The sequence below is a fragment of the Mixophyes fleayi genome, chromosome 5, assembly GCF_038048845.1.
Source record: "Mixophyes fleayi isolate aMixFle1 chromosome 5, aMixFle1.hap1, whole genome shotgun sequence".
NCBI classification, from domain to species: Eukaryota; Metazoa; Chordata; class Amphibia; order Anura; family Limnodynastidae; genus Mixophyes; species Mixophyes fleayi.
Window position 1 is genome coordinate 100498274 of NC_134406.1, and position 14752 is coordinate 100513025.

General features: G+C 39.7%; 1 protein-coding gene across 5 annotated transcripts in view; it reads left to right on the top strand.

The window, feature by feature from the left end:
• PDE1C (phosphodiesterase 1C) overlaps positions 1–14752 on the top strand; it is a 702427-nt gene that overhangs the window by 627590 nt on the left and 60085 nt on the right. For all 5 annotated transcript variants that reach the window (XM_075212604.1, XM_075212600.1, XM_075212602.1 and 2 more), the window contains 3 exons: positions 226–354; positions 2192–2293; positions 4773–4893. In XM_075212604.1, the coding sequence (XP_075068705.1) occupies positions 226–354; positions 2192–2293; positions 4773–4893 (352 nt within the window). The remainder of the gene's footprint in view (positions 1–225; positions 355–2191; positions 2294–4772; positions 4894–14752) is intronic.

Sequence of the window (14752 nt, forward strand, 5' to 3'; positions counted from 1 at the left end):
GTAATTATTAAATATGCCCCTATATCTCAAACTCCTATTTTCCTATAGAATGTAAGCTTGAGAGTAGAGTTGCACTTACTTCTTTCTCTTACTGCTAATATCCAGTCTTGTTATCTAACTTTGATTGTCCCCAAATCTAAACTGCTGCAGAGAATGCTTGTTTTAAAAAATAAATATTGTTAATAATAATAACAATAGTGTGATGTTTCCTCTCTATTGTTTCAGATCAGATTCAGCAATTCTATACAACGATCGATCTGTACTTGAAAATCATCATGTCAGTGCAGCATATCGCCTCCTTCAGGATGATGAGGAAATGAATATACTCTATAACCTTTCCAAGGATGACTGGAGGTGAGATGTGTAAGCAATACATAATCTGCTTTCTTTTGTAAGTATACATGTCTTTCCCTAAAATCCTTTGGTGCAGGCATGTTTTCCTGTGTTATATGGTTCCGTGAGATGGCTGGTTTCGTACTCTCCGGGTATGCCTTGGTGACTTCAGTACACCAGTTATTTCATTAGTTCATAGTGAATCCATAGACTGTACTCTAATAAACAGAGGCAGCATCCATTGTAACAGGTTTAGTCCCTCTCTATTTTATGCTCTCCATATATTTAAGTTCAAGATTTTAGTCCACTCAGTATTGTAGCCAAGCACACTGTTCCACTGAGGGGGCCAGGAATCATTAAGTTTTGCTCCTGGACCCCCATCCACTAGTTCCGCAATGACATAAGGAAATGTTTATCACAATTGTGACACCATCAGTACCTCCATGAGTTATATACCTGCAAGGAAGATCTGTTTCAGTTGTCCCATACCTTTCAGTACTGACAGACCCTACATAAACTGGATCTAACAGAAGCTAACATGGGATCTACTGATGGACCAAGGTTACACTAAACCTATCAATGCTGAAGTAAGAGATAATCTCCCGTGGCTATTGGAAAAAATAAAAAGGTTGTGGTCCCTATAACAGCACCATACATGTGAAATTCACATGAGTCTTCAACATTGTGAAACTCACCCCCTCCCTCCACCTTCCCTGCTATATAGCAAATAGAGTGATTCTCCTAGGAAACCTTCACTCAATATAGCACCACAGAGCTCTGTTGGAGAGGCCTGGATGAATTGTTGTAGCCATTATTTTAGCTGCAGAAAAAATGAACAAGAAGCGATTGGCTCCAGCTTCAGGTCAAGGGAGATTTCCGGGGGAGAGATCTATTTGCAACATTAGGGGCAGGCTTTAGTAAGATCGGGTGGTCCAACTAATTCTCAATTGTATATAAAAACCTCAGTCATTAAAGGTTAAGGTTACTGAATTACTTGGCAGTGTGAATGTGAAACTCCTAATAGCTGGAACTATAGTTTGCACCCGGGCTGGGTACACAGGTTCTCCAGCCAATTATTTGGCCAATCACACGACAAACGACCGCTCAGCCCTATATCGCATTAGTGTGTGCACTCCAACGATGAATGATTATCATTCCAAAGCACATCATGTCGTTTGATTTGATTTTTAAACCAAACTAAAAATTTCGTACAATGATGAAATTGTACCAATTCTGCAGTGTGTATGCACTCACGATCAGTAGTGTCCATAGATTATCTATGGGGTGTGCAGAGTCACGTGATCTTTTCAGATCTTTTCAGCCGATGGTTATGACAGATGAAGAACACAGATCTGAAGGCAAATCGTGTAAAATGTGTTTAGTGTATACACATGAATCGGCATGCTGATCGACTTTTCTTTTTTTTAATCGTTGGTAAAATCATTAACTATATTTCATTGGGAGAAATTTTCTGTATTGTGTACCCAGCCTTAGATGCATACCAAATGCAAATACAATGTAAAACCTTTCTAATTCTGACTAGATATACAAATGATATTCAAGAGAAAGCGCCCAGTATTATACTTTATTTTATTTAACTTTAAAGGAAAAAATAAAGCTACATCAAAGAAATATTTTTCTCTTGAATTCATATTAGCCAGAGTTAATCTTCTAAGTTGCTAATGCTGGATTTGATATTTGAAAAGTATGAGCTTACCTCCCTCAGAATAAAGATATCTGCAAGGGGCTTGTGACACATATGGTTTGCAGTGGAAATGTCACAAACAATTAGCAAATGCACAAGAAAAAATAATGTCTTACACGTTCTTTTACTTTCCGCCTTATGACAACCCTGAAGGGAATTCCGGGCTTTGGTGATTGAGATGGTGTTGGCCACAGATATGTCCTGTCACTTCCAACAAATCAAAGCAATGAAGAATGCATTGCAACAGCCGGAAGGGTGAGTAACCTTGCTGTGATGTCCTGTGGTAAAAGGTTATAGCAAATACTGGTAGTCTGACATTATTTTGCACTTTAAATCTATATTATGGAACCTACAATATACGGCTCTGTGTAGTCATCACATGCTATTGTAAAATCTGAAGAATTAAAGATCAAGAACACATTCTTGTAGTTATACTCAACCTAACAAACCAAATGCACACTTCTTATTCAAGACAGTCTTGTTGACTGCTCATATACGTGTAATGTGTGATAAAAATATTCCCATAAAGATAGTTTATATACCTAATAAAATATACAGCAGTTCAATAGTACTTTATATCTCTTATATCTCCAATATACTGTGGGGAGGTGAATGAATGTAGCTGCATGTGAGAAAAAATTGTTGAAGCAATAAAAACTGTTACAGGGCTCTAAGTCAAATAGAGACACCAGACTATACGTTCCACTTTGTATTTATTTATGGATTAGGAGAGTAGTCTCATAGGTGGGTCATTTTAGAATTATTAATGCTAAAAAAACCTCTTTCCGACTATCCAGATCTGAAGTGAACAATACATAAACTGATCTGATTGTGCTGCCCAAGAATCCAGGGATATATGTCAGGTTTGACCATATGCATACACATCGGACGAGGCCATTAGCATATCTGTATGATGACATTGACTACATTTAACACCATCCTGGTCCACATATTATAGCTCATGATAAGATGTTGATCGGAGGCCCAAGCTACAATTTGTGACTAGTTAGCTCTAAAATGGCCTACATGACTGCCAAACTCTCAGTGTGCATCGACACCTTTATTCTCCGCCCAAGCACTCCTCTCACTCAAGCATATTACACAATTCAACAGAACAATCAAAATTATATATAAAAGTGAGATAGGATCCTAATATCCTGATGATAATAATAATAATACTAATAATAATAATAATAATAATAATAATAAACATTAATTTATATAAAAAACAAAATAGGCAAGATAACTCCAAACCCATAATAAAGCTGATATTGTGCTTAAAGGCACACATATTTTAAAATATAGAGAGCATGAAACACATTTAACTATATAATACAATCAGACTGCTCTCTTAAAACTCCATATCTGCTTCAAAAGCTATAATATATTTTAGAGATATAAATTGGGCTGGGCACTAAGACATAATTTATATATTAAAAGCAATTAAGGCAAATGTAACACCATTAAAACACTGTTAAATCTCCAATTGCCCCAAATGGGAATATAATGAAACAATATAAAAATATAAAGATTTACTGTCAGAATTCACAGTGTCAGTCATTGTCAATATTGAATATGTCAGAAATTGTGTTTGCAATCAAATACATATTGATAGCAAACTGAACTCTAAAGAGACATTTTTAACATATACTGTGTAGAAGTATATCATATTGGACTATATTTTAGCCACTTCATTTTCAATGCTGTTCAATGATAATGTTCACTCATGTGGATATATTTATCAGAAAAGAGTACATCCCTGAAGAGAACCCGTGAGATTAACATACTATTAATGAGAAAAAAGCTCCTAGGATAACTTCTCTATAACAAGGACATTTTACTCAGGATCAGCAACTACAAATTTGTAGTTTCAGCACCAGGTATTTCTAGAGGGTGAAAAAAAGTATATACTTAATATCATATACACGTGAAAATGAAAATTGCAGCTCAGATTCATATTGATCATAATAAAATATGGAGGAGCTGTTATCCCAAAGGCAATAATTTGGAAAAATACAACCATACAAACAGAAGCAGAAGCAGATAGATTGTTATTCATATATGTATGTTCGGCCAGTGCATGATTTGTTTTATATATATATATATATATATATATATATATATATATATATATATATAAATATATATATATACATATATACAAGTTAACCCGTGCATGATACTCATGCATTCTAGTCAAATCAAGCTACTTAAGGTGTTAAAAAGGTTCTTGTCATGCATTTGGGCCATAGCCCAGGACTCCTCAGGGGAAGAGCGTTACTTCCCGACGTAAGCGCCCTTTTTTAACGTGGTTTTGTCCACATGTCACCACCTCATCATTCTTCTCCATCACCTCATCCTTCATATATATATATATATATATATATATATATATATATATATATATATACACCTTTTTGCTACACTTATCATTTATTTCTGTAGTGGGAAGTGTGTCTAGTATTTCCCAGCAAACAAAAACAAAAAATATTGTAACTAATATTATATAATTTTTTAAAAAGTGGCAGAAGTCAGGGCTCATTTCAAAGTCTGGTTCCCTGTGCATGAATGCTCTCTGCACTGCAGCTAGTTCTGCCCCTCTATAGTAAAACACTGTTCCGTGTGCATATTATGTCAAAAATGTGCGTATATATTTAAGACATTGTAATAAAATTATTTTTTTCTTCATTTTCGGCTTACTGGAAATAATTAATTCAGTTATGTCAATTTGCAGGATTGACAAGCCAAAAGCATTATCACTGTTGCTGCATACAGCAGATATAAGCCATCCAGCAAAAAACTGGGACCTCCATCACCGGTGGACTATGTCACTGCTAGAAGAATTCTTCAGACAGGTTTGGGCATTTATATACACTAATTTTCAAGCCACAATTATTACATCTAGCATTATTGTCTGTTCTATTACTATGTGTCTTGTGCACTCTGAGCTTGATTTACAGTCAGATGTAAGTCCATTAGTGCCGCGTAAAATCATCATCGTCATCATCTTCAACATTTATTTATATAGCGCCAGCAAATTCCGTAGTGCTTTATATTTGGGAACAGACATTAATAAAACAATACTGTTAATACATACAGACAGAGAGGTAAGAAGGCCCTGCTCGCAAGCTTACACTCTATGGAACAATGGGAGCTTGATACACAAGGGTAAGTACTACATCATATTGCATATTTTTCCAGTTAGATTGCAAAGGTAAAATGTATTGGGTGGCCTGTATGATCAGTCACACAGCAATATTTTTCAGAGGGTTGTTGTCACGTGTTAGCTGTTCAGAAAGTGGTAATAGGGTAACCTAGGGAGAATAAGATGGTGGTGGAGGAATATCGTAAGCTTGTCTGAAGAGGTGGGTTTTCAGAGAACGCTTGAAGGTTTGAAGTAGGTGCAGCCCGAAAAAAGTCCTGTAACCGGGAATGGGAGGATGTGATGAAAGTGGATGAGAGACACAGATGTTGTGCAGAACGAAGGTGTTGAGTTGGGAGATATTTTGAGACAAGTGAGGAGATGTATGTCGGTGCAATTTTTGGTGCTAGCCTTGTATGTTAGTTGAACAATTTTATATTGGATTAATTGAAAATCAGGCAACCGATGTAGAGACTGACAGAGTGGCTCAGCAGAGGAAGATCAATTTGAAATGAAAATCAATCTAACCGCTGCATGCAAAATGGATTGTAGGGGTTTGAGTCTGATTTTGGGAGGACCAGTAAGAAGGGAATTGCAATAGTCAATGCAGGAGATGATGAGTGCATGAATTAAAGTTTTTGCAGTGTCTTGTGTGAGACATTGCGTATTCTGGAAATGTTTTTTAGATGTACGTAACATGATTTAGATATAGAGCCAATATGGTTAACAAAGGATAGTTGTGAGCCAAGGATTACACCTAGGCAGCGAGCTTGTGGGGTGGGATTTATGGTCATGTTATCAACAGAAATAGAAACGTCAGGCAAGAAGCTTCTGCTTTTGTGTGGGAATATTTTTAATTCTGTTTTTGATAGATTGAGTTTGAGTTGGCGAGAGGACATCCAACATGAAATGGCAGAAAGACAGTGAGAAACACGAGTCAACACAGATGGTCAAAGATCAGGAGAGGATAGATAAATGTTTGTATCATCCACATAGAGATGATACAGAAATCCAAAGGAGCTTATTAATTTTCCAAGAGAAGTGGTGTAGATAGAGAATAGCAGAGGACCTAAGACTGAGCCTTGTGGTACTCCAACTGATAAAAGAAGTGGAGCAGAGGTGAATCCAGACAAATTAACACTGAGTGATTAGATAGATAGGATGAGAACCAGGATAGGACAGTGCCTTCAAGACCCATGGATTGTAGCGCTTGTATGAGGAGAGAGTGGTCAACAGTGTCAAATGCAGCAGAGAGATCCAGGAGAATTAGAAGAGAGTAAAGGCCTTTAGTTTTTGCTGTGGTCAAATCATTGACAACCTTGGTCAGTGCAGTCTCTGTGGAGTGTTGAGAGGGAAAGCCTGGCTGAGGAGGATGCAATAGGTTGTTTTCAGAAACAAAGCATATAAGGCAATTTTCTCAAGAAGCTTGGAGGGGCATGGGAGCAAAGAAATGGGGCAGCAATTTGAGAGAGAGTTTGGGTCAGAATTTAGTTTTCTCAGAATAGGAGTAATCACTACGTGCTTGAATAATGATGGAAAGATACAAGTAGAAAGAGTTAGAGGTGGAGTGAGAACAGGAGACAGTGACATTCCAATTTGTGGGGGTATGGGATCAATGGGACAGGAGTTAGAGTATGAAGATGAGGAGAGCGTATAAACATCCTCTTCATTTGTGGGATCAATGAAGAGAGGATGTCAAAAGTTGCTTCAAAGGAATTGAGCTGATTGCTAGTCAAGGGAGATGATACTATTTCAATCTATTATTAATCTTGTCCTTGAAATAGGAATCAAGATCCTGGGCACTGATAGTAGTTGGAGGGTTTGGGGTGGGAGGGTTTAGAAGAGATTTAAATGTGTTAGAAAGGCATTTGTGGTTAGAAGCCTGATCATTTATGAGAGGATGTTTGTTTTGCAGTGTCCAGAGCATTTCGATAGGAGCGGTAGATAGCAGTATATGTGATGAAATCATTAGAGGTACAAGATATACTTCAGTGACGTTCTGCTTTGCGAGAGAGTTTTTGTAGATTTTGTGTTACTTTAGTGTGCCACGGTTGACAATGAATTCTGTGTGACATATGAAGAGTCGCTGGAGCCACTTGATCAAGGGCAGTTGCAAGGGTATGGTAAAAATGAGATACTGCCCTATGTAGAAACTGGGGAGAGAAGGTGTTGAAGAGAGGTGGAAAACTGTTGAAATTCAAGAGTTAATATTTCTTCGAATATAAGGAGGCGTGGAAGATTTTGACAGCGGGGAGGGTAAAGAACTGGGGGTGAGCAAGCAGCTAACAAGGTGATGATCCAAGAGGGGGAAAGGAGTGTTAAGGAAATCAGAAACTGAGTATAGTCTAGAGCAGTGGTTCCCAAACTTTTTCAGTTCGCGGCACCCTTAGAGTCTCCAAATTTTTTCAAGGCACCCCTCCAAAATAATTACTGAGCAGCCCTGTTTTAGAAGTAGTTAGGTCAAAAAATTGTAATAAGTATTTAGGTCACGACAGAAATACTTATTTAGTTGTATGCAAAAATGCCTCTCTGCATCCAGACACTCTGCCCCCTCTGCATCCAGGCACACTGCCCCCTCTGCATCCAGACACACTGCCCTCTCTCACGTTGCCCCCTCTGCCCTCTGTAACGCTGTCCCCTCCTCTGCCCTCTGTCACGCTGGCCCCCTCCTCTGCCCTCTGTCACGCTGTCCCCTCCTCTGCCCTGTCACTCTCCTCTGCCCTCTGTCACGCTGCCCCCCTCCTCTGCCCTCTCTCATGCTCTCCCCCTCCTCTGCCCTCTCTCACGCTGTCTCCCTCCTCTGCCCTCTGTCCCCCTCCTTTGCCCTCTGTCACGCTGTCCCCCTCCTCTGCCCCCCTTCTCTGGCCTCTGTCATGCTGGCCCCTCCTCTGCTTTCTGTCATGCTGTCCCCTCCTCTGCCCTCTGTCATGCTGTCCCCCTCCTCTGCCCTCTCTCATGCTGCCCCCCTCCTCTGCCATCTCTCACGCTGTCCCCCTCCTCTGCCCTCTCTCACGCTGTCCCCCACCTCTGCCCTCTGTCCCCCTCCTCTGCCCTCTGTCCCCCTCCTCTTCTCTCTGTCCCCCTCCTCTGCCCTCTGTCATGCTGTCCCCCTCCTCTGCCACCCTACTCTGCCCTCTGTCACGCTGTCACCCTCCTCTGCTCTCTGTCCCCCTCCTCTGCCCCCCTCCTCTGCCCTGTCCCCTTCCTCTGCCCCCTCCTCTGCCCTCTGTCCCCCTCATCTGCCCTCTGTCCCCCTCCTCTGTCCCCTCCTCTGCCATCTGTCCCCCTCCTCTGCTCTCTGTCCCCCTCCTCTGCCATCTGTCCCTCTCCTCTGCCATCTTTCCCCCTCCTCTGCCATCTGTCCCCCTCCTCTGCCATCTGTCCTCCTCCTCTGCTCTCTGTCCCCCTCCTCTGCTCTCTTACGACAGGCTAGGATTTCAGGGGTGGAACGGGGAGCGGAATGGGTGTATGCATGTAGTCAATGTACAGTAAGGGGGTGCCAACATCGATTGCATACAGCATCATCAGATTCAAGCTTTGTGCATCTCTAAAGTACGTGTTTTTTGTCTACTGCACATAAAATGCACTTTTACAGTTGTTCCGGATTGCAAACACATGTTGCAATCATTGCAAACGCAGTCATCATTACTAGTAATTGGCACTTACACCAGACCTTTAGCTGGTGCAAGTGCTACGACAGAAAATTACATACCTTAGAGATGCCCATAGCTTGAATCTGATACTGCATGCTCTTGAGCTTTGCATACCCTTACTGTACATTGACTACGTGCATCCCCCTCTTTTCCATCCCTGAAATTGTAATCTGTCGAATGTGTTATTGTTGCTTGAAGATTAATTGGAAGCTGTTGTGTTCTGTGTTGTATGGTCCAGTTCTGGTCATGCACAGAGTAATCAGGCCCCAGATTTAAAGTTGCTTGTATCTTAAGATATATGCAACTCAAAATACAGGTGCAGATAACATATGTGTATGGACGCATTTTTTTTATGCAAAAGCCATAATTTTACATTTAATTTTAAATCAGGCTCTATGTAACAAGCCCCCAAAAATCAGATAACCTGTAACATGACACCAGACTGAGCATAGTGCATTCTGACATCTTGACTTGTAAGCTGTCAGACTGCCAGGCTAAAGTGCTTGTTTCTGGCTGCATATTCCCTGCAAACATTAATATTAGAGGACCAAGTGACAGGTTCATTTGAGTTTTGCAAAGCTTTGAATTAGGCAGTCATAGAGTTATGCCTGTTTTATATGCTTTTATTAGCAATTTTCAAAAGATACAATAAATAATATACCACAAGACAACAAAGTATAAAGTACACTAAATAGAGGACAACAAAGGTATGCAATGTAATAAATGAATAAAAGTTAACTATCATGTTCATCTGAATACAAATTGCCAAATACAGGCATAACTAAAATAAATATCATTACAGAGTGTAAGAGAGCCATTGGGTCCCATATTTGTAATAAGTTGTACTCTTCTCTGTAGCATGACATAGTACAGGGGCAAACGCAGGATTTGCAGAGGGGGGTTTCCTCACCACGCGGCCAGTGGGCGTGACCAGCATGCACGGTGGTGTGGCTATAATTCTAGAGACTGCTTGGCTGCTCTCCAACTCTCCCTATCCCCATAATATACAGGGTCAATGCCGGGTGCACTACTGTTAGGTGTATGCAGCTCTATCTTTTCGAGCAGAGCCTTGTGAAGCAGGGGCAGGGTCCAGCCACCTCAATTAAGCAGTGTCCCAGGCTTGGAGAGGGGTTTCCAGGCACTACGAAACCCCCCCCCCTCGGTTTGCCTATGTAGTAGGCCTTTTCCTAGTGCAATGCAAACAGAATCCTCTACTCAATGATCCACAAATAGTACTCTATTTGTTAAAGATCTTCTAAGTGTGGAGCAACACTCTAAATTGACTTCATTGATAAAAATAAAACTTAAATGGGATTTTTAAAAATGTTTTATATGCCTTTAAAATGTCCTTTACAAATAATTATTATGTTCCAGTTGTATATACTTTAATCTCCAGTAAGTTAAATTATACTAAATGACACCTGTTTCATGCAGCCATTGCGAGCAGTTGATTTTGTCGGTTACTATTGTGGAGTACTGTTGTGCTGTCAATCACATCATCTGTTCATTAGTGCTCATTGAGCATCGCACTCAAACTGACCCTGGAACAATGTTACTTAGGCACATCTTGAGACATACAATGTGTTTTTATGTATTTACTTTTATTTACTCTGCGATCCGCTCAAGAGAATAGACAGTAGTTTGTACATGTTATTTACAGCTTTTTCCTGCTATAGCATAGGTCTGGCAAGTGTAATTAAATGGCTACTGCCACTATCATCCTATCATATGCTGTTGACCCAGACTGAGACTCACAGTTAGGAGTAAATCCAGCTAGAAGATACAGTTTTGCAGCTTGGCACTGTAGAAGACCCAATTTAAAATGTGCTGACAAATTTAGAGTTGGGAGAAAGCAAAGTCACACTCCATTAAGATCTGCCAGGAGACTGTTTATTATGCAGTGATAGTCCCAATCATCTGGACTCAGAGGGAACGCGACTTCACTATGAGAGCAAACTACGCATAGTATTGTGAGTTGTGTAGTTCCACAGCTAGCTGGCTGCTAGCTGTTGTAACAAATTAATCACTAGCATAGTACTGTCTATCCGGCACCAGTTTTAAAACTATATAAGATGAGGAATTACTAAATTGTATTATGAGTGATATTTTCTTGAGTGGTCAGTGATAAGATAAGGTGTCGGCCAGCCGAGAGTTAAGAAACACACAGGTCTGTTGTTTGAAAGAACTCTGATTTACTCAGACAAAAGACATCAGTTTTGAAGTTCACATTACATAGACATATCACAATCACGCAGGTGTATAATATATGGCATATGCCAAGGAATAGAAAGATACTTATCTCAGGGCATAAGCAGACTAGTGAAAAAACACATTTGATGAGGGTATAATATTTTAACATATTTCTAGAAATCTCTAATGAGCAGATATATTAGCATTGTCCCTCATTAGACCTTGGATTTAACAAGCATCAAAAAGGCTGTGTGTATCTTACCAGGCACTGAGTCAACTTATTATCTATACAAGCTATAAGACTTTAAATTTTGACACGTGACAAGATGCAGCTATAGACCAGAATCTACACTGCTTCTAGTTTCATTTCATACTTCTTTGTATTTCTTGTTCAAAAACAATCTGAGTTAACTCTTTCATAAGAATCCTGCCAAAAGTATTTGTATGCGGTAAAATGTTAAAAATTCACCATAAAAGATACTACATGGCTTTGTATTGCTGTACATTTTTATTCCTAAGTGGACATCTACTTTAACCTCCCTTGAAAAAATCTTATAAGCAATTACATCTGGGGGTAAATGTAAGCTGAGAGTTTCCCGGTGGGTTTGAAAAACCAATCAGATTCTAGCTATCATTTATTTAGTACATTCTACAAAATGATAGCTAGAATCTGATTGGTTGCTATAGGCAACATCTCCACTTTTCAAACCCGCCGGAAAAATCTCAGCTTGATACATTTATCCCCTGGTATCCAAACATATTCACAAATATTTAATATCCCTTCCTTTTTATATAATTTGAAAATAATAGTCATCTCCTCTAGTTTGGTAGAAACTTCCAGACTTACAAACTGTTAAATATGCATAACATTAAAATGGTCTGTTGTCATCAATGAGATCTTGGGTACCTAGTAAAGATGAGGATCTCCAATGATACTATCTTCAAGTTCCGCTTTTGCTTTGCCATTTGTGGAATGCTGTGCTGCACTAAAGCTAAACATCTGCATTTTGCAGAATTGATCGTGTATGAATAGAGATGGGGCAGTGACGGTCAATTCATTCTGCTGTGTGGTGCAGTTGGGGCCTGAGAGCACTTAAAGACAACTTCCGCATGTGAACATTGTACAGCCTAGTGTGGAATGAAGAAAAAAGTTTGCGTGAACAATCTTGAAAATGTCGCTGATCTCTAGTACTGGTAGAATTGTCAGCTAAGGATTTAAAAGAGGGTTTTTTTTACACGTTAATCGCAGTTGTTTCAGTGAACTTATACACTAAAGTTGTTTTATCTTTAAAGAAGAAAGTGCAGTTTATGCTGACAAAGTATGTGCAGTTCTCTAGAAATTAGCAATACAAAGCTATCAGTCATCTTGTTAAATTAATTGCCTGAAAAGTATTACAGCATATGACATCGAAAATCATAAGCAGGTTACACTATATGAGGCATACTAGAATGAAGGACAGCTCCAGCCTGCTGAAAGGATTGTCAATTGAAAATAATGATATACAATTAGTTTTGTGTATATTCAAGGAAAAAAGCAATTGCCCTAAAAGACAATATCTTCCACACATTTGTTGCTGAGGTACTTTGTCATTATTTAGATGTGCAAAACAAGCAGTACATCAAAGTTCTCTTTTATTCTGGATGTGGCTCTTGTTTTATTTCTTTTATAGAGCTGTCCTGTAAACCATACTTGCCAAATCTCCTGGAATGTTCGGGAGACTCCCGGATTCTGGTTAGGTCTCCTGGACTCCCGGGAGAGTATGGCAGCCTCCTACATCTGCCCACTGCCTAATAAAGTGGGCAGAATTAGATCGAAAATGCTGTGATTCTAAGGAAGCATTTGGGCCTGCCCCCACTGTAAAATGACGCGTTCGCGTCATTATGTTGCTGAGGCGGGGCCAAAATGGTGTGATTTGCACAGTCCCGCTCCCGAAACGTCCACCTCCCCCAGGCAGCTCATGGACACCGACTTGAGAAATTCGACAAGTATGCTGTAAAAGCAGTAAGTCTGATTCATTAAGGAAAGTAAGGAAAAATATTAGTATGTTTTCTCCTGGACACAACCATGTTACAATACAATGGGTGCAAATTAGTTTATTATTTTGCACATAAGATAAATACTGGCTGCTTTCTCATGTAGCACACAAATACTAGTTTTATTTGTACACTAAATTTAAAGCATAGTGGCCTAGTGGTTAGCACTTCTGTCTCACAGCGCTGGGGTCATGAGTTCGATTCCCGACCATGGCCTTATCTGTGTGGAGTTTGTATGTTCTCCCTGTGTTTGCGTGGGTTTCCTCCGGGTGCTTCGGTTTCCTCCCACACTTCAAAAAACATACTGGTAGGTTAATTGGATGCTATCAAAATTAACCCTATGCTCTCCCTCTCTGTCTGTCTGTCTTCCTCTCTGTCTGTGTGTGAGTATATTAGGGAATTTAGACTGTAAGCTCCACCGGGGCAGGGACTGATGTGAATGAGTTCCCTGTACAGCGCTGCGGAATAAGTGGCGCTACATAAATAAATGAGGATGATGATAATGATGATGATCTAGAGCATGCTTTACCCCAGTTATAAATATGCCATCCCATTTTAAATTTGCCTCCCCCTCCAATGCGAACTGGTTTTGCCAAGGTTCAAAGTTACTCATTTTCCTTAAAAATTCGAGCCCAGAGATGCTAACCCTCTATTCTTATCACAAGGTGCAAACTGGCCAGAAATATACGATTGTTTGCGTATTTGCTCTATTATGGATTCTTTTTGGAACTGTTCTTTCAGAGGATTCTGATGATACTTTGGGATCTATGTGTACCAAGTTCATAAAGATGCACCAAATGCAATGAAAGAGACCTAGATAATTATTATCTATTTTCTTTTAGAGACTTTATTAAACTATTGAGCCATATATCCTTCATGTAATGTGCTGGATCCAGATTTTATTGTATTAGTTATGGAGAACTAGAACTAAGCTCACGCCAGATCAATCCCATAATATTAATGGTACCAGCTGCATGGTAATACAAACGGTGGTAGTCACTTTAACTGTGCTGATAACACCGACAGTGACTACCACGAACCCAAAAAAGCAAAAGTGACTTGGGCGACTGATGATAAAAGACGACTGACCTTAAGAATGACAGAAGAAGTCCCTGACAGTCTCCTAACAAATCCCGATCACCAGTAAGAACGGCATCTTGTTTTGATGTCATAATCAATTGCGACCTGTATATCACTACTTTTAAAGCGGCAATGGCGCTTGTCATCCGACCTAACTCTTACACTTTGGCGTAACTTTAAGAGTTAGGTCGTTTTTTTGGGGTCGTCGTCCTACATGTCCTTGACACCACCTACGTACTTTCGTACCCCACCCAATACAAATGCCCTATATGTATACAAAACAAAAAGACAGTTGTTGTCAACGCTTATCCTTAACACTGCATATCTGTGTATCTAGCAAAATGAAAATGTGAGGTACTGGTTCATATTTTGATCAAAAGATTTAATCCCAGCATCAAGGACACCTCATTGTATGCAGATCCTACACTGACCTATATGCTTTAAATAACATTAAAATGCAATTAAAATCAGATGCACTCACCCCCATGTATAGGGGCTTACTACCAAGGCCTGTCTTGTATATAGATATAGAGAACTGCTTGCAACATTTCCACCACATCTGTGGTTTGTATGGCAATATAGTTATTTTTAGACTTTTTTGGTTCTGTATTGATT